The sequence below is a fragment of the Ochlerotatus camptorhynchus genome, unplaced genomic scaffold (assembly GCF_037179485.1).
Source record: "Ochlerotatus camptorhynchus isolate MF236.1 unplaced genomic scaffold, CSIRO-AGI_Acam_v1.1 ptg000041l, whole genome shotgun sequence".
NCBI classification, from domain to species: Eukaryota; Metazoa; Arthropoda; class Insecta; order Diptera; family Culicidae; genus Ochlerotatus; species Ochlerotatus camptorhynchus.
Window position 1 is genome coordinate 614,014 of NW_027040532.1, and position 20,869 is coordinate 634,882.

Below are 20,869 nucleotides of genomic sequence, written 5' to 3' on the forward strand. Positions count from 1 at the left end.
ATTAATGGACCTTACTGACTACCATAACCATAACCATTAATGTTCTCAAACCATAAGTAAAAACGTTCTAATATAGTTCTCTTTCCGAAAATGTATGGAGAAAACAAGAATTTGGAATGGTAATCTAGATGGTAATGGTTCTTAACAACCCATTATTTGTAAGGTCCGCTTCCAAAAAACCATAATACATAAGGTTAAAACTTTATCACACAAACGTTCATGTAAAGTTCCATAACCATTTCAGTTGAAGTTTAGCAGGGATTATAAACAATTTATAACCATTATCGGTAAGGTCATGTGATGGTTCGCGTTTATGCGGACAGCCATGTTGGATTTTTATATGGATGAGCGACCAAGTTTGTTTGCAATGGGGTGCTTCGTACTGCTTCTGACAGTACTCACCACCAGAGGGTGAGCCATCTTCAATCGATGGGCTGGTGGAAAACCGACCTGAGAATGTATGGTGAAATTTACAGGGGGACCTTATCCCTGTCAACCACATATAGATACTATAGATCCTGGGGGGGGGGGGGGGGGACGTGCTGTCAAATCAGCCTACTGATCATCTTGTATGAAACTGGTTCCAAACGTAAACAAACGCTGTAAGTTTCTTATGGCTTGTTTACGTTTGGAACCAGTTATGCGAGGTAGGCGACGATTGTTCGTATTTGACAGCCACCTCCCCCCCTTGTATAGATCAGACCTTGTACACACGCTATTTCAAAATTACCCAAATGTGGGTAAAATCCCAGAACGGTCAAAACCAAGGGGCTGCTAAGCCAGCATTTTTCTGTTGTCTGCTATTTTTCACTCACACACTTACAACCAACGCAAAACGATGTAAGCGGCAGCTGTAAAATATGCAATACACAGAAAAAAAATTGTTGAATATTACATCCAAACTGCTGCAACCAGGTCAATCCATCGGTTGTGTAATATAACGTTGTACGATGTACATCGATTTTGCGAACAAAATTACATCCATTGATGTAATATTGTATCTGCTTTTTGCTATTACATCATTATTTCATACATCAGCTTGAATTACATTGATCGATATTAATTTTTATTTTGCTGTGTACAGCCGCAAAGTTCGTATGTGTTGTTCAAGTTTGTTATGGGCCATAAATTTATAAACCAGTTAAGAGGGTACTGTCAAATTTGTGAAATCCCATAGTGGAAACATTTGATGTCAGTCCTGTGGTCAAAACTGAACCTACCCAAAAATTGTTAAACTATGTTGGGAGTGACAAGTTGACATACGAACAAAATCGATCGAATTCATGTCGATGTTATTCATTTGTCAACTTGTCGATCCACACATAGTTTACCCATCTTTGGGTAGGTTCAGTTTTGTCCGATCTGGGTGGATTCAATCCAAGTTTGGGGAGTTTTGAAATAGCGTGTTGTACATTGCTCGCGGATGTGGCCTGCTGTTTTGTTTCCGACATTAATGGCGGTATGCTCCAACTCTGCTTAACTTTAATATCGTCCCTGTTTGTATGATCTGCGAAATGTTCACTTAGAGTTGTATTGATTGACTCTGTTGTCTATATCAAACCAGCCGTACATTTTTGATCGAGATTTTATCCGAGGTTAATGCAGGTTGGAGCTTAATACCAAAAATAAAATTTAATTTTTCTAGTTTTGTGTAAAGTGTAATTTAAAAATATTGGTAGGTATAACATCAGAATCCTGTATATACACTATAGTGCAAGAGGTGAAAATTGTGGCTGTATAGTGACATTGTGAAATTTGTGACAAAAAAAAAACCCTAGACGTTGGTTTCGCCGAACGCAAAACGAAGGTAGGTTGTATGTTCCGTAGAATGCGTTTATTAAAATCTCAGCTAGTTCTACATTTTGAGTGAAAACATTCAAAAGAAGAGCCGGTAGGAAGAGTTCATAGCAGTTTTTTAGCTTGTTCAATTCCGGAAAGAAATGCACCGTGAACTGTAGAAAAGTACTTCTCGTGACATGCTTCCCCGGCGAAGCGTATGGTGGTGGTGGCTGACGATTTTACTATCGTTGGACTTTCCATTTTAGAGATGACTTCCAGTTCTCCGGTAGATCGATTGTACTGATCGCACACAAGCGTTTCCTGGAGGGCACTCAAGAAGGACGACTCGAAATCACAGTTGACGGAGGTGTAACTGTACGAGCCCCGAATGTGGGGATTTGAGTTCCACCGTGTGCTAAAAGAAAGAATGGTTCAGATTTTAAACTTTGATTGATTTTGAAAGATGAGTTCTCACCAGAAATAGCTAATCGGCCGCGGTACTTTTTTCCCCGAAAACTTTTCCAACAGAAAAATGCAATCATTGACAATTTGTTCATCGGAGAGTTTCTCCATTTCTAAAGCGCCGTAGCTGCCGATCCATCCCAGCAGGGTGTTCGACGGTCCAGGGTTGACTATATCAAACCCAGAAAGATACCTGGTCCAATGAGATCCTTTCTCAAGATTATCTCTCCAAATAAACTGGAAGCCTCCCGCTTTTCCCCACCAGGCTTCATCGAACTGCAAGAATATTTTGTCAATCGTGCCGAATCCAATGTTTCGGATGGATCTCCGATAGGATTTGGGAAGTGCTGGCTGAAAAAGTCTATTGAGCGTTGCTTTGAGAACACCCAAAGAAAAGGTCACGATAAGGTGTTGACAGCTGTAGGTGGTTCCATCGGCGCATTTTACAATCACGCGAGATGTTTGATCTTTCCATCGTATTTCATTTACTTCTTTTTTATATAGTATTTTCTCCACTCCAATTTTCTTGATCAAACAATTTACGAGGGTTTGAAAACCATATTTCATATTTATGTGGGCTTGACAGCTTTCTCCATTGAAGGAATAACTACCCCACAGCTTTGCGGAAACGTCTGATAAGGTGAGGCAAGAGTTGTCTATTACTTGGAACCGAATATGCCAGTCTATCAACTGATTAGCTAATTCCTGCTCTTCAAGGGCGAAACATTGATCTGTTCTTTTCTTGAACTCTTCTCGTAGAAACACTTCTACCGAAGCTGGAAAGTGCGCACTATCCTTTTGGGCAAATTCTTCACATTCCTCCAGAATCTGTCCGATTAGGAAATCGACCTTTTTCACAAATAAATCATCCATTCTGTAACCATCATCCCTGATATACTCTCCCAAACCTTCCTCAGATAGTTCTTCATGCAGCAATTCATACTTTTCGGCAATTTTGTGCAACTCATTCTGCTTGCCATGCAGCCACTGTGCTCCTGAATCGATCGAAGCTCCTACTCTTGCTGTTCCGACAGAACTTTGCATCGGCACTGTTTGAATCCTTCCACCAGCCACAGATTGAGCTTCCAGTAGGACGAAGGTCTTGCCCGAATTGACTAGTGCCTTCGCTGCTCCAAGTCCCGCTATTCCGGCACCCAGAACTAACACATCGACATCCGCATCCACCTGTTGCTGCGACGGGCTGCCGAGGGGAAGAATAGAATCTTTAATTATTCGAAATATCTTTCCTTAAATGGTTTGTAAGGGAATTCTTTTTTGTTGTTGTTTAACAATACTCTGTCTCTCGGAGCATTTATGGAGAATAGCATGTCTTCTTCGGTTGGTTTATTGGCACTTTAAATGAATCTTAAGCTTATATCTCATAAAAATTGTTCAGTGGAAGCAGGAATGTAATCTGGTGTCTATTATCAGTAAAGATATGGAAGTAGGATTCGGTAAAAGTAATCATAGAAACACATTGAAAAACCAGGTTTTAAAATGGGGATAGCATATGGCAACTAAGAACACGTCTTCTCTTAGAGATGTGCTTTCCTGTGTAAATGAAAGAAAAGAGAAAAAATAAAATACTGTAAGAACAGAAGTCATGCGCAAACTTGTTTACTCAGGGACAGCACAAATTGGTGCTATCACTCTTGCCTAATTTGGTACTTCTTTTTCTCATGAAGATCGCTATGCAAATACTCGAACACGGATTACTCAAGAATGTTTTATTTTTTTTTATAAAATAGTCTGATTTTTGTCACTGTAGGAAAGTACTCGATAGTTAAACAACAAAATAAAATAAAACATATGTCAAGGCTATTGATTTTCGATGGAGTTTTTAATTGAATGTTTAGCATCTTTTAATTTTGTCGAACCTCTTAACAAAATCCCTTATGAAGTGTTTTTGAGTGGGTTGAGTTACTACCTTTTTAATTCAATTATTCAGAGGCGTCTAGTGACTAAAAGTGCTACCTGGCTAACAAACAAATTGAATTTGTTAGGAGCTGAACATGCAATTGTTTGCTGAAGAAGCATATTTTTGCTTGAAGAAGCCATTATTGAACTTTCAATGTTTGTTTGGTGTTTGACAAGTTTTATACTTAAAAAATGGAAATCTTTTTAGAATGCTCTAGGAATTCTCCTTAGATTAATATTGAAATTATCTTCGAAATCTCCAAGTAATTCTTCTCAATTTCTTTGGATTACACCCCAAAGTTCCTTTGCAATTAAGAGTCTCGTTAATAAAGCTAACCTAACCTTACCCCCTTTGAAATTATCCTCAGAATTTGTTTTGAATTCCCTTTATAATTGCTTATCAATTCTCCTTAGAATTCCTTTGGAATTATAGTCAGAATTACACAGAAAAAATCTGAGTTTCAATTGTAAATCCTGAGGGACGGAAAATTGCTCTAATGATCCTTGAATGCCTACAAAGCTTCCTTAGCGTTACTTCCTGGAAATTTTCTCATCTTCTACAAGCTTCCATCACTTCCAAGCTCCATATTTTGACGTAGGACTACGTCTGTGATTTCTATATGGGGGTACACTTTGCGAAAACCAAAAATGGAACATGTAACAAAATTATGAAAGATTTTGAACATTAATAACTCAGTTGCCCCTGGACCAATTTGAATAATTTTATCACCAATCGATCAGAAATATTCCTAAGCATCTGTAAAATTTAACACTTTTTTATTTTTTTTTAAATGTCACTATTGAAAATTGCATGAATGAGCAACTGTTGCTATGATAATTAAAATTATCACCGATTGCCTGCGAAAAGCGATTTCCCTAACACAGGTTTCAAAGTTGAATTCCATCCGGTCTCCCCAAACAGTGTTTATTCAATCACCGCGTGGTGAGTGGTGGTGTTCTCCTGTACACAACGAAAGGCTGCCTGCAAGCAGCAAGCTGCAGCCCACATGAGCACCCATAGAAAGAGGAAGAAGCCGCACCGCTATTGATCGGAATCAGTAGCTCTTCGTGAGTCACTGTGGGCCATCTATGTCAACGCGTCATACTAAAGAGTATAAGCAGAGAGAACCCAGCTCAAATTCCGACTCCTACACACAACACAAGCTCCTGCTGCATTTAAAAAATAAGATTTATTATATAAGACCACGTAGTCCTCCGTCACCATTGGTTACAACCCCTTAGGGCTGTCCCTTGTAGTTTTTTTCTAAGTTCTCTCAATTCAATTAAGATATTAGATGATCTCAATCTTCAGGAATAATCTTGAACATTTTCTACGAATTTTTCCAAAGATCTGAGCGAAACAAAGCTCCCAAAATTTCTAGTATGTTCCCAAATCAAATCCTGCAGTTCTGAAGAGCATGCTAAACTTCTACAAAACTCGCTGAGCCACTATGAAGTTTCTTGAACTTCTAAATTGTTTGCTGAGCTTCTACAATTTTGACAGAATAAAAAAAAAATTCAGTATTTCTATGAAGTTTTAAGAACGTAGTTCGCCTGAATTCTACGCAGTTCTCATAATTCTTATGAAGTTAGCTGCATTTGCTCAAATTGCCCTGAAATTCTTAAAACATTCCAGATTTTTTACGTAACTTCCAGATGATATTTTAAGTTCATTAATCTCTACATAACACTGAAGCTAAATGAATTTTCATGGAGTTCTATACAAATTAACAAATATCCCTTAAATTCAACGAAGTTTCCCAAACTTTTAAAAGGTTCCCAGTTGTATAAAGTTTTTCTGAATTTCTACGAACCACCCTCAATTTCTTCGATTTTCTCTGAATTTATTCTCAACGAAATTCTCCGAATTCAGCATTCCTGAATTTCGAAGATGTCCTGTGAACATCTCTAATAAGATTAAGGGGATAAATATAGTATGTCGGTAAAAAAATCATGGTTTGGTATAAGCAAACATTTAGTTTTTTTAACTTGTTTTCAGGGCATCATATACATTTTCAGCTGTAAACAACATAAATGTGAAGACAAAATTACTGAGATATTCTTATTTGAAGTTAGTGGTTTGAAAAAAAAAACGGGTCCCTCGATATCTCATCACGGTTCTGACCAAATCGGCTCATTTTTGGGATGACTCGTTAAACAGGTCCCATGTGCATGGCGAAGGCCGATTTTTGAAAAGTGGATTTAAAAAAGATAAAAATATTTTGCATGTTTTTTCTTGATGAAAATCGACAGTTTTTTTTTTATTTTTGTATTAAAAAAATATCAAAATCTGGCTTCGTCATGCACACAGGATACATCTTGTGAGTCAATCAAAATCGATAACCTTTATGCCGATCCATCTTTAGACCTCAATTATTTACAAACAGCAACATTTCACCTCAACACGTGTTTACTAATACTAATAAATACTAACACGTGTTTACTAATACGAATCGAATAAGCCCATTTTTGACAAATCGATTTTTTGGTCGATTTTACATATACCCCTTAAAGAAAAACCACTGAACTTCAGCATAGTTAATTGATTTTCTACAAAATTCGATAACTCTCTTTAAAGTTTGCAAATAATTGATAATAGGGGAAATGTCCCTAATGTTCGCCTATGGATCTAGGATTGGGCCCATCGCTAAAAATCTGCTATTTATCAATTTTATCTAGATGAACGCGTTATTGGGACGTTACTAATGGATATTTTTGGTTACTATTGAAAATTTAGTCGATTGCTGAATTTATGTATGGGCCCAAATTAGGGACACTTAGGCCGACATTTCCCCTATTTGATGAAGTTCTACCATTTTTTCTGAACTGCTACAAAACTTGCAAACTTCTACAAAATTATCTGAAGTATGATGTTCTACTGAATTCCACTGAAGATCTATGAAGTGAAACTTAGCTGAATTTTCTGAATTGCTGCACTTCTAGAATGTTTTCACAAATTCAACGCAGTTCTATGAATGTCTACAAAGTTTTCATAAGTTCTATGATGCTTGCTGACTTACTTACCAATCAGGCTAAGGCCTTGTTGTCCTCTGCTGTTCGGAGAAGTCGTCTTCACTCTACTCGATCCATGGCCACACTTCGCCAGCCTCATAGTCTGCGAAAGATGCGCAGGTCGCCTTCTACTTTGTCGATGCACCTTGCCCACTGCGCGCCTCTTCTTCTTGTTCCTGTTGGGTCGCTTTCGTGGTTCATTCGCCTCCTCCACGTTCCGTCATCCATCTGCACTCCACCGTAGATGGTACGCAACACCTTCCGTTCGAAAACACCAAGGGCGCGTTGGTCCTCCACGAGCTTAGTCCAGGTCTCGTGGCCGTAGGGGACCACCGGTCTAATCAGCTTCTTGTAGACAGTCAACTTCGTGCGGCGGCGAATTTTATTCGACTGGAGCGTCCTCCGGAGTCCAAAGTAGGCACGATTCCCTGCCATAATGCGTCTTTGAATTTCTCTGCTGGTATCATTTTCGGCGGCTACATGTGAGCCCAAATACACGAACTCATCGACCACCTCGATTTCGTCACCGTCAATCTAAACTCGGGGTGGGAGGCTAACATTGTCTTCCCTACAACCTCTTCCTTTCATGTATTTTGCCAATCCGCCTAGCTTCAGCCTTCAGTCTGATGTACGTTTCCGCCACTGTCTCAAAGTTCCGTGCCATGATGTCAATGTCATTGCCGAAGCCAAGAAGACTTCCTGAAGATCGTGCCACTCGTGTTTATCCCAGCTCTTCTGATCACACCTTCTAACGCGATGTTGAATAGCAGACACGAAAGTCCATCAGCTTGCCGTAACCCCCTTCGAGATTCAAAGGGACTCAAGAGTGTCCCCGATACTCGAACAACCCACATCACTCGATCCATCGTTGCGTTGACCAATCGTGCCAGTTTATGCGGAAATCCGTACTCGTGCATAATTTGCCATAGCTGATCGCGATCGATTGTGTCGTATGCGGATTTGAAATTGATGAACAAATGATGTGTTGGCACGTCGTATTCGCGGCATTTCTGCAGAACCTGCCGAATCGCGAAAATTTAGTCCGTGGTACGCGGGCACCCATGAATCCCGGCTGGCTGGTATTACCCCCGAACTCTCTTGCAAATGGTGACAGGTGGCGGCATATAATTTGGGAGAGTACCTTGTAGACGACGCTCAGCAGTGTGATCGTGCGGTAGTTGCAGCAATCCAACTTGTCGCTCTTTTTGTATATTGGGCATACGACACCTTCCATCCACTCCTTCGGTAATATTTCCTCCTCCCAAATCTTGGCAATTACCCAGTGCAGCGCTCTAGCCAGTGCTTCACCACCAGCTCACTTTGGTGATGCTTGTTGAAGGTCTATGAATTAGGATCTTCATAAAAGTTTGAGAATTTTGTTCAATTTGCAAAACTTCATTAATTATTAAGTTGAATGAACTTTAAATAACGGGTGTCCACTGGATGACCCGGAATTACAGCGGAAAGCCAAAATATACCATATGTGCCAAAAGACCGGAATCCGACAAATCTGCCGTAGTGCCTATCGAGGATTCCTCGGTATATTGCTCTCCATGATATACAATGATAACTGAAAGGCCAAGGACACCAAGCAACTCACCAACAGGATCAAAAGCTGCATCCGGAAAATCAGTGTGGCAACCGTCCACGGTCATGTTCCAATATTTAGCTGCGCCGCACGGTGGACCACGGACCGTACACACTAAGTTTTTTTTTTGCCGAGATGGGCACCACCGAGTAGCTCGGCATTTTATTTTGCTGGAAATTCAGCAAAAAATATGTTTGTTAGCTGAGATCTCGGCAAAACACCCGTTTCTTAACTGAATCTCGGCAAGTTTTTCACTGAGATCCAGCAAAATAAAATGCCGAGCTGCTCGGTGGTGCCCATCTCGGCGAAAAAATCTAAGTGTGTATGCCAATATTCACTATGCTCAGTTTGAAGACACTTAACACTTTGTATGAAATGAATCAGTTTGAACTAAATTTCACTGGTGTTTTTTCCCGACCCATTTTTTTCATTCTAATTGTTTAGTAGACACCCGTTAGGTCAGGAAATTCCGTGAAAATTCAGCAAACTTTGTTCCGTGAAAATTCAGCAAATTTCGCAGAAAATCTACAAAATTCTAAAAACTTCAGAGAACTTCGCAGGAGTGAATAGAAATTCTAAGAACTTTGTCAAGAGAATTACATACGTGCTGAGATTTTTTTTTAAAGCTCATAGAACTTTTTAGATATTCTTCCAAATTTGTAGAAGTTTGAGGAACTTCATAATAGCTCAGAAAGTATTCAAGATGTTCAGTACACTTTTTAAAACTTCAGGCTTTGACTCAGGATTTTACTGGAAGTTTTAGGATCATTGTTTCGAAACTCGTAAGAAAGGTTCAGGGTCATTTCTGGACGTTTAAGTCACACATTATTAAGATATTGTTAGAAATCTAACACTGCTTCATGATTCCAAATTCGTTCTACGAGTTTCAATTCCGTCCTAACACATTGAAACACCATTGGGCCAAAGTGGATTTGCTAGGAGGCTCGTATATAGGCTTTGATTTGTAGCTTATGAGCTAGCGCATCAAAACAAACAAATTTTTGATTTTTACTCGATTTTTTTTATTATAGTCGCTTTAATGCTCTTGGGTCATTTGGACTTGTCCGAGGGTGAGATTTGAACTCGTGACTTTGACGTGAGAGGTATGGATGCTAACCACTACGCCGGGGTCGCTCCCATTTGTGCCCGATGAAATCACAGACAAATAGACGTAGCTCTTTCTACTCAATCGTCGCACACGCATTTAACGATCAATTAAAATATTATATGTTTTGCGAATCCCCCACCACAGCGCTGATATCGGATCACTTTGACGTTTCTATACATTTTATTTACCTTGTGTGCAACATTGTTTGAGAAGCAAGCTTTTTTCCGCGAATAGCTCCCGAGATGTCGTTAGTGAGTTCCGTGACGATATTTTTAAGGAAAATATATTCAAAGAGATTCACCGGAGTTGTCTGTGGTGAAATCATTGATATTTTTGATGTTTTCTGCTCGATAGAACGAAAATGGGCGATTACGACGAAATTGCGCTCTACCCTATATAACATATAGAATGTTCTAGGTAGATGAAGCTATCGTGTCAGCTAAAACTGATCAATTGAATTGAATCATGAGATCTGAACTCGAGGAAAATTTACAGAACTTTCTTCTGTTTCTTCCTGGATTTGACGCTCTTACACGAGCTTTCGCCTGCTCTCAATTTAGCACTACCACAGTTATTAATTGAGAGAGCCAACCAATGCATGAATTTATTTGTATATTGTGTGGCAAGCAAAATGATACACTATGCGCAGGGGAGTCGAGAAAATAACCAACCCGAAAGAACCCGCCGCCTCCAGCTTGGAAATAACGTGCCTTTACTGACTAGGTTATCTACATCCACCTTGAAAACCTTCACTGAGGCAAAAAAAAACTTTCCCCCTTATTCTGCGAGTCACGTGACTCTCTCTCACCGGTGAGGTGACAATTGTCACCTCGTGTGAGGTGACTCTCCGTGCAAATCAAATGGAGAGTCACCTCACACGAGGTGACTATTGTCACCTCACCGGTGACAGAGAGTCACGTGACTCGCAGAATAGGGGGGGTTTATAAAACCAATTATGCACTGAGGCAAAAGAACGTAAGAATTCCATAAGAACCACTTATGAATTTTAGCCATAAAAAATCGGTGTGAATTTCATTGATTTGCCTTATGAAAAATAATATCGACAAAAAAAAATAATAAAACTGAGCAGACTGGAACCGAACGATGGACGTTGAGATTACGAGTCCTGTGTCTGGACCACTCGTCTGTCAACGCTTGGGAATATGGAATGACTAATGGCGTAGAAGAGCTACCTCATGTAAGACGAAAAATTTTCATAAGTCGTGGTTATGAAATTCATATGTGTCGTTCATAATTCGAGCCTTATGGAATTCTTAAGTCTATTTGCCTCAGTGTGATTTTCCGCCAAAAGATTTATGTTAATCACAAGTTTGACTTATGAAACATATTTCAGCAATAAAATTAGTTTGTATTCAGATTGAAACTTTAGAAAGTATTATAACATTAAGCAGACTGGAATCCGTGATTTGCGCTCTCGTCTATCAATTCTTGCGAACAATCGAACAGGCTAATGACGTACAACAAATATCTCAAGAGCAAATTTTCATTATGTCGTAAGTAACATTGGCACCAATCCGAGAAAAATAAATTTTTGTTTTGATGGCCGAAATGTTATTCCTATTTCCAAGTAAACACATATAATCTCATAGTGATAGCAATGTTTAACATATTTAGCAGGGTTTTAATCATACAAATGCAAATCGCTAGCTTTCATGCTAAAAAATACTGGTTTTTGAGTCAAAAGTTATTATACGTCGTTTGGTGGCCCCTATTGTTACTTAAGTCAAAGTGTTTAGTGTTTCATCATTTTAAGACCACCGAAATCATCTTAGCAACAAACAGTTCGATTTATTCACTTTAATAATGAGAAAGCAAAACGACGAACGTACACTTTTCACGGGTTTCTCTGCACTGTTACTTAAGTCAAACGGCATCTCCGTAGAAATTGGGTGACTTAAGTAACATCGAAAACTATTTTGATCGGAAGGTGATTACGTCAAAAAGCAATTTGACTGGTAAATAAATTTAAAAATGGGATTTGATCCTATATTCGGACAGTATATAGTGTAATAGCAGGAGAATCGATTGACACTGATAGCTCGACTTTGTTTACCTTTGTTACATTCGACGTAATGAAAATTTGCGCTTGATCTCATGTAGTACGATTATCATTCATAATTCGCGCTTATGGAATTCAATTTAGTGTCTTATGAAATCAAAATTGCCCATAAGTCATAAGTCATGCTTTAAGGAATTCTGGCTCTGAGATTGATCTAGTAGCTACACGATTTGAACTCGACGATCAGGGTGTCGGCTACCTTGGGATTCTTGACCCCCCTTCTCCCCCTGCGTAGACAATTGTCCATAAAAAATGTTTTTAAATTTGTATGGGCCGTGGATAGTTGTCAACCCCCCCTAAACTGTCTCCGTAGTTTATGAATAGCCCTTTGTCAGGGAAATTCAATCAAAATCAGGGAAATATTTCTTTATAACAGAAACATATTAATAAGTATGGCTGACTTCGCTAGTTTCAAACATCTTAATTACTTGTTGTAGTTTGAGGATGGTTTTCAATTTCAAATAGAGTTTCGAAGTTGTGGTTGTTCAATGCTTGCTGTTGAATTTTTGCAAGTGGAGCAAAAGTAAGTCAAATAAAAGGGTATTTCGATGATTTTGAGCCTATTATAAATTCAGTTCCCCTGGGTGTTGTCACATTCCTGAGTTGAATTCAGTTCCGTAGATACGCTAGACGTTGTAAGTTGTTGCAGAATTAAGCTGCTTATGGAAATGTGCGTCTCTTAATAGATGTTATACCCAATTTCGTCTGACAAAATTTAACTTTCAAGAAGATTTTGCGTTTGCTCGATCCAGCTGTGTCCAACAAAAGCAATGGAGTGCTTTTGAGTAAATGCAAGAATGATTAAGAGTTAAGCTGGGCTTATACAAGGCAAGTCATTGAGTAACTCAGTTGAATTCAATTGGCTAGAAAAGTTGAGCCTGGTTTAACTTTTTTCAATTCAAGTCAGTAGTAGTCAAGTAGTTTACACGTTCAAGTCAGTTGAATTCAACTGAGTTGATCAATTGACTTGCCTTGTTTAAACCCAGTTTTAAGAGAAGATAATGATTTTTTTTTCTAAATACTTCTAGCTCTTGTTCCTTACTGTGTTCCTAACAGCTTGATTAGCTCAGAGAACTAACTAAATGAGAATTTAGGATAATGGTCTTGCTTGGGAGGTTTTTTTATTGCTTGGAGTAGCACTTTTATATGAATAATGATTGAAAGATACGTAGACAAGAATTGCTTTGACAGCAAAGAGTGGCTGTGTTATGTATTGTAGGTCTTCATTGAAAACCTGGTTAGCTCGTAAAATTAGCTTCACAGTAAAGTTTTAGTATGGTAAGGTTGCTGCCAGGCATGGAAAATCATTTACATTCATTTCATGCAATCATTTACATTCATTTGCCTCTAAGTTTTGTCATCAACAGAATTCTGCAAAAAAATGTATAGAGCTTTAGTAGGTTTTGTTATTAGCTACAACTTTTGTCCATTACTCAAATCTGTATCTCTTATGCATCACGAATTAGAGCGGGCAGAATGTTTACTGTTTTTCAGTGAATGTAAAATACATTCATTGAAAAACAGTAGTGGCTTCTGTTCGCTCTGGTTCATCATGCATAAGAGAAACGTATTTGAGTTGCTAACAAAAGTTGTAGCTAATAACAAAACCTACAAAAGCTCCACACATTTTTTTGCAGAATTCTGTTGATGAAAAAAGTTAGGGACAAATGAATGTAAATGAATTCATGAAATGAATGCAAATGATTTTCCATGCCTGGTTGCTGCTATTGTAATTTAGATGGAACTAATTTAAAGAATTTGGAGATGAAAGTGTCATTTTTACTATTTCCCACCGGAGGAGTCCGCCCGCGAACTAGCTTTTGGTTAAACATTTTATCCGGTATAATTTTCTTAGGGAGCTGAGTCTCAAAATGTGCTCAAGGCAAAACAAATATAATGGGATTAAAAACAAGTGTTTCAAATGTGAAATGCAGAGTGACCAGTGAACCGGGAAAACCGGAAAAAGCTGGAATTTGAGGTTACCGGGAAAATCCCACGAATTTAATTGACAAATCTGGAAAAATATACCTCGTCCTTTCTTCGAAAACAATAAGATTTAAGACCCTTGGACTGGTCTAGATTTTCAGGATAACTAGTCACTTTAAGGAGCTATTAAGAGAATTTTAGCAGATTTTAGAATGAATTCTAGAGATAACACCAAGATATTTTAGAGAATATTTTCTAGGGAGCTTTAGGAAAACCTATAGCAGAGGTTTTACTAGATCTCCCAAGAGTGAAAAGGATTCCAAGATTCTTGACAAATACCAAGGAACGCGAATTTCGAGGGTACAGTTGCTAAATAATTATGCGAAGATATATAAAGATAGTCCGAATATAATTCCAAGCGCATTTCGAAAGGAATTTTTAGAGAATGTTAATGAGAATTCCATGCAATTTTCAGAAGAATTTAGAGGAGAATTCCAAGATAGTTCTGAGCAAAATTTAGAGACAATTCTCGGCGGGAGAATTTCGCCTGCCAGATGGTGTTGGCAGGGAAGGGGGATTACAAGTTTTGCTCTCAAAAGCTAATAGGCTCTTTTCAATTGTTGGTCTGAGGTGAATTCTGCGGAGAATTTCATGCAAATATAACAAAATTTAAGCTCCAGCCAATTCTTGGAAAGAGTTTAAAATTCGAAGAAAGTATGAAATTTAAGAATTTTTTTGAGTGTTCTACAGAGAATGTACTATTATAAAAAAAAATTTCAAGGGATTTCCATAGAGAATTTTAAATTTATTTTAGAAGAATTCTGGAAAGATCTATGTGAAAGGAAATTAATATAAAGGAAAGGCTTCAGAACAATGAAATAAAAGCCTGTCAAGTTTTGAGCGAAATTTTCATACACAAATTGTGAAGACTTGGAACCTGTCGCAGATCCAAATTCAAGATCCAGCAAAGGTGTTGCTGTCTTAGAAATTACCCATTTAACCTTAGGCTTAATCGCATTCAGTTGTGTGCCTAATTAATACCTAAACCGCGATAATTTCCAAAATTCCGGGAGAAACACGGGAAAATTGCTAATCGAGATTTGCTGGTCACCATGAAGATGAAGGAGATTTGGATTATTCTCGTTCTTGGTAACACGAGATTTCTGTCTTTTTTGCATTCTATAAAATGTATGCAACGCTTTATTTTATCATGAAAAAATGTCCATAAAGCACATACATTCTGAGGAAAGTTATAGCTGAGGGGTTTAGTTGTTAAAACCGGGTAGGAATTGGATTTTTTTTGAAAATTACTGGAAAATCAGGGAATATCAGGGAATTTTGTTTTCTTCGTTGAGTTGACACCCTGACGATGGATTAGAGAACCTAGACCAGCGCTGCCCAAGATAATGCGGGCTGAACTTGGTCTCTGGATCTCAGCAACGATATCATTCTAGCCTAATTTTATTCATCATTAGGGCATCATCAGCGGTGGTCTATTTTTGAACCAACTTTATACTGGATTGGGAGCAAAGAATCAACTTAGATGTCTTCCCACCGGTTTTGTATTAATTTTCCAATTGAGCAGGGATTTCAAAAGAGAAGTTCCCAGATCTTCAGCAAGGTTCCCAGATTTTCAGCAAAGTTCCCATAGCACGTAGTTTTTTTCAGAGAAGTTCATAGAACTTCAGAGATGGTGGTGCGCCAGGTAACATTCAGGACGCTGCTCACAATTGCCAGTGCACGGGACATGCTGCTGAAACATGCGGACTACATAGCCTTTATAAAACCATAAATATTACTTACACCGTTCGAAAAATTCATGTAAATTTATGCGAGATATAGCGCACATAAAATTAACGCTAGATTTGGCATAAATTTACGCGATATTTCGTGTAAATTTAAGCGCAATATCGCATAATTTATCAATATTGTATGCAAGCTTGTAAACGATTTCGCTGTTTATGCCAAGTATAGCTCAATATTAAACGAAGGGAGATTTTAAGCGATAGTTAAAATTCAGAATTTTTTTCTGTGTAAGTCATTAATTTGGTTAAAAACAATTCCTTTCGCAATTTTCCTGTGTACAAACTGTTTTCGTTTTCATATCTATCAATCACCTGTAATTTTATACAATCAATTATACGAGAGGTCCACGGATGGCTCGCCCTTCCGAAAGGGTTAAATAAATAATAGTTTGAAAATTGTATAAACTCAATCAACATAGCCGGAGTAATCGAATGATGAAGCCGATGACAGTAATTGATCAATGCAAAAAAGATCATTTGAATTGATCAGCTAGAAATTTACAAAAGTTTTGTTCATATGAGACCATCCTGAATAGCTCCAAATATACTATATTAAAAATATAGTTCACTATTCGTTTTTCCAGAGTCGCGTCAAATCACCAAACAACGAGCGGTATTTTGCCAAGCGTTTAAAAATGAAAATTTCACTTGAATTGATTCGGGTTTAAATTGTATTTCTAGTTCAACTCTTCCTCTTTCTAATGATTGATAAAAGTATGTTTTTTGCATGTGCACTCAGTGCACCAACGCGACTGCTGGAAGGTTAATTATAATCAGGGGAAAAAATTATGCACGTTGCTTAAACCTGTAGATACTTATGGGAGCACGAAAATAATTGTTTGAACAAGTTTTGTTTTAAACCTCTGTTGTAGCTTTGAAGCATCCCTAAGTAATGTTTTTAGAATACATAAGCTGCCATTTATGACGCAAAGGAGCAGTTTTTAACGAAAACCGTGCCCTGAATTGCGTACTGTTAGTTAGGTGGCAGTCGGAGATGGCTGATATATATCTTTGGGGATTCTAATAGTTTTGAGTTTTTGTTTGCATTGCAGTAGCGATCTTCAAAGAACCAAAGAACCTTTGTGACATGTATTTATTTAAAGCAATAGGTACAACACTTAAGCAGCGTAGACATCCACACAAGAATTCGAACATTCACACTAGACAAGACATACCTTTGATACAGTCCGACAAGTCTGTCCGCCTCACGCCAGCCTGTCTCGATGGCGCCATGCACTGTCGAGTAGTAATGGTCATGCGTTGCTTCACCGGCAAATTGCACAACGGGAATCCCGATCGCATTGCACAGCGGCAGTGCTAAGTGCTCCGCTGAAGTATTCAATAAATCCGTTGTTACCGAGCGGAAGCTGTACGATCCTCGGAAGTTCGGGTTCGAATACCACTGGGTTCGTCTAAAGGACACCGGTTCATGGATGGCAACGTCCTTTATAAACTTTCTCAACAGGAACATGCATGCTTCTTGAACTTCATGCTCGCTGAGACGCTCCATCCGACGTGAGCTCGCACCGGAAATCCATCCGCAAATGATATTTGGCTGGAAGTCAACAGGATAAAAACCGAATACGTCTTCCATCCAACTATTTTTGGATGTGCGTATTTCCTCCAGATCGGATTGATTCCAAAGAAGACTTAGTCCCTGCCACTCGGCCGGCCAGAACGGTTTCTTGAACTCTAGATACAGTTTATTAACTGTACCTATTGAAAGACCTTTGATAGCATTCTTCTTCATAGCAGGAAGTTGTGGCGAGAAAAGTGTTTCATAGCGTTCTTTCAGAACGCCCAATGATACCGTGCAGATGACATGATCTGCATCATAAATGCTATTGTCAGTACATCGGATAGAGACTATGTTGTCCGGACCGGATTTCCAACAGATGTTGGCTACAGTTTTTTTGAAATGAGTATAATCTTCCAGGTTTATAGCGTCGGGAGAGTTTGGTGAAGGGTAGCGTTTCTGTGAAAAAATAAATTACTTTAGGAAACTCCCACCTTCTCGAAGAGTGGTAGTACATACCATCAGTATGTCCAGCACAGTCTTATATCCTCTATCCTTCCAGTTCAAAAGATGGTCTCCGTCACACTCCCAGTAGTGCATATAACCTGGTCCGGATGTATCGAACCAACTGTCCGAAGCCTCTATAGAATTTTCGAATTTGTGGAAGAACTCTAAAAACTGATAAGCCGTCTCGTGATCCACATCGGCGTAATCGGGAGTTTCAAGCAACGTTCGGAACTTCTCCACAACAAACGAACCCAATGAGCCACGGTAACGGCTGAGCTCGTTTTTATGTGAAGCCAAAATGCTCCACATGGCACCCATCAGTTTTTGACTTTGTTCTTTCGGAACTTTCTCCCCGTTAGATTTAGTCAAGTCAAAGTCTTCATACTTGAAGCCACTCGAATCGTACACGTTGTGCTTTGAACCCAGCTCGTAGCATGCATTGTTCACTTCTCCGTGACACCTGTAAAATTCAACGTTATGAATTAATGATTTACGTGAAAGTTCAACAAGTCATCAATTAGCATACCACTGAGCTCCCAAGTCTACTACATTTGCAGCGAAGGGAGTCGTAAAAATTCGGCCTCCGATGCGATCTTCTGCTTCCAAAATCGTCAGATTTTTGTAACCTTTCTCGATCAATCTTGTAGCAGTGGCTATCCCAGCAGCGCCAGCGCCGATTATCACAATTCTTGGATTCATCACAGCTCTATGAAACTTTTAAATTCTTTTCAAATTGCACGTAATCAATCAACCTTTTGCATCACACTCGGTGTCCTACAACCAGGGTTCTGATACCTATACCTACTAGAAAAAAGCACGACTACACTTCATACCACACCAAGGTATCAATGATAGCTTTGATCTATATTAATGCAATGCATAACATCTCCTTTAACAAGCTCAGTGATAAGATTAGAAAATTTTGCTCCGTAAACTCCGGTATTTCAATTAGGTGAAAATGTTGACAACCTAGGGACGTCTATATTTATTACTGCTTCCACTTGAGTCACACGCATACTCTACCAATGAGCAACGAGTGGTTCGGTTGTGAATGATGAAATACAAATAACAAAATTTTATTCAATCTAGTGCTCTCGTATCTAAGAAACCACTTGGTCGAACGTTTACATTTTACTAGAGTTAATCCTTAATCATGTTACGTAATTTACGGTACGCCTCATAAAGCATGTTGTGTTGGTGGTATACTCGCGGGAATGTAGTTAAAACATGTGCGAAAACCTCGTCTCCTTCTGTATATGATAACATCTGCAAACAGCTGAGAGACCGGGCGGCTTCTTGCAACGACGACAATCCGAAGCACACAACCATACAGTTATGTCAGTATCGATCCGTGTACGGCTTATAGTTCGCAGCTCGGTCAATATTGTTTAGGTGTTGGTAGATGGTCTACTCTTGCGTACAACATTTTGGTTGTGCAATCTTGTGTAGAAGAGCATTGTAGCCAGCATTATGGACAGCAATCAAGAGATTTAACGTTCTCAATGCATTAGGAAAATTTACACAGTGTCTCCAGGCCAAAAATGACCCCAAATACTGCAGGAAGGTTAGAAACATAAATATGTAGTTCTTCGATGCATTCAACGTTCGGTAGCTGATTAAAATCAATTTTTAGGTCCTATATTGCAGGGTGGCAAGCGAACCAGGAAAACCAGGAAAACCGGAAAAAAGTCGGGAATTTATTTTTACCAGGAAAACTGGGAAAAAACCAAGAATTTCAAAAGTCCACCAGGAAAATAATCTTGTTTGTATAATTTAAAAAAGTTTTAAATTTTATGCACACACTATGAAAAAGACATGTACATTTCGGTGCCCTGAGACCGACACATTTTTTTTTCCTTTGGTTTGTTTTTTCCGTCGATCTTGTTTTCCGTGCTGAGCACCAATGCTACCGACGTGCCAGGAAGGCAGCTCCCACACCTGGACCCTACCTATCGACCCATCAACTCATGAACCGGGGACCAACGGCTTTACTTCCCATCCGAAGGAAGGCGTGATCAGAGATGTTATGCCTCAGAACATCCCGGCGGCGCCGACTGGGATTGAACCCAGGCCTGTTGGGGTGAGAGGTAATCACGCTTACCACTACACCACCGGCACCTTTAGAGACCGACACATGCAAGCGGCTCTTTTGACATAAGAATCAGTTGAAACGACGAGAAAATCACTTCAATCAAACGCACTTTTCGTTGAGTTGCATATGTTTCAGCACAGACAAACAGACGTAACTCTTTTTTTTTCTTTTTTTTTTTTATACAGGGGGGAATCTGCTCCCAGACTCCTGAGAAGATAACTCAGGGTGTGGGGATGGGAGAAATAGCTCTCCCGACCCACTAAACCTTACCCTGTGCTCTAGGCCCTTGCCCTCCCCGGAACCGCCCGAAAGCATTACGTCATGGGAGGGGGCCGGTTGCGCTATGGCGCATCACTTGGTGTTGTGTCCGACGTGACACTCGCTACTGCACAGTGAGCAGCTGTGCAGGGCCTTCCTCTTGTTGTTCGCTGTTCATTGTTCGCCCGAGTTCTAGAGCAGACGTGATAGCCAGCCAACTGTCCAACAGGGCAGCTTAGGACAGATGTGACCGCTTACCAGCTGCGTGTGCTAAGCACTCTAAGAACCCGGCGTCACTCCTGCCTTTGCACAACGAGGGTTTGTGCAGGGCTTCTCAACCTCCTCTTGTTGTTCGCTGTTCATTGTTCGCCCGAGTTCTAGAGCAGACGTGATAGCCAGCCAACTGTCCAAAAGGGCAGCTTAGGATAGATGTGACCGCTTACCAGCTGCGTGTGCTACGCACTCTAAGAACCCGGCGTCACTCCTGCCTTTGCACAACGAGGGTTTGTGCAGGGCTTCTCAACCTCCTGGGACGAGCTGGATGGGGTTCCAGCGTCCCTACTCTGCGGTAGTTCGTTTAGCCGCAATATCTCTCCCTTGGGTTCGATAACTAGCGTTTCCAGGGCACACCACGAGGAGGCGAACTACTTCAGACGTAACTCTTAATTGTGTATCTTCATCCACGCATTGAACGGTTGATTTGAATATTATCAGTTCCGCGAACTACTCGCCACGGCGCTGGCATCGGATCACTTTGACGTTTCTATACATTCTATAGAACTTTTATTCAATATTGTTTGCGAGTTAGCGAGAAGCCCG

General features: G+C 39.6%; 1 protein-coding gene across 1 annotated transcript; it reads right to left on the reverse strand.

Moving 5' to 3' along the window:
* Positions 1 to 1,839: 1,839 nt before the first annotated feature.
* Positions 1,840 to 18,756, reverse strand: LOC135713315 (spermine oxidase-like). Its single transcript, XM_065236415.1, has 5 exons — positions 18,227 to 18,756; positions 17,713 to 18,160; positions 16,853 to 17,652; positions 2,255 to 3,442; positions 1,840 to 2,194 (listed from the first exon to the last, which is right to left on the reverse strand). Exons 1-5 carry the CDS (start codon positions 18,397 to 18,399, stop codon positions 1,903 to 1,905), a joined length of 2,901 nt encoding a protein of 966 aa, XP_065092487.1. The 5' UTR covers positions 18,400 to 18,756; the 3' UTR covers positions 1,840 to 1,902.
* Between the last annotated feature and the right edge of the window lie 2,113 nt (positions 18,757 to 20,869).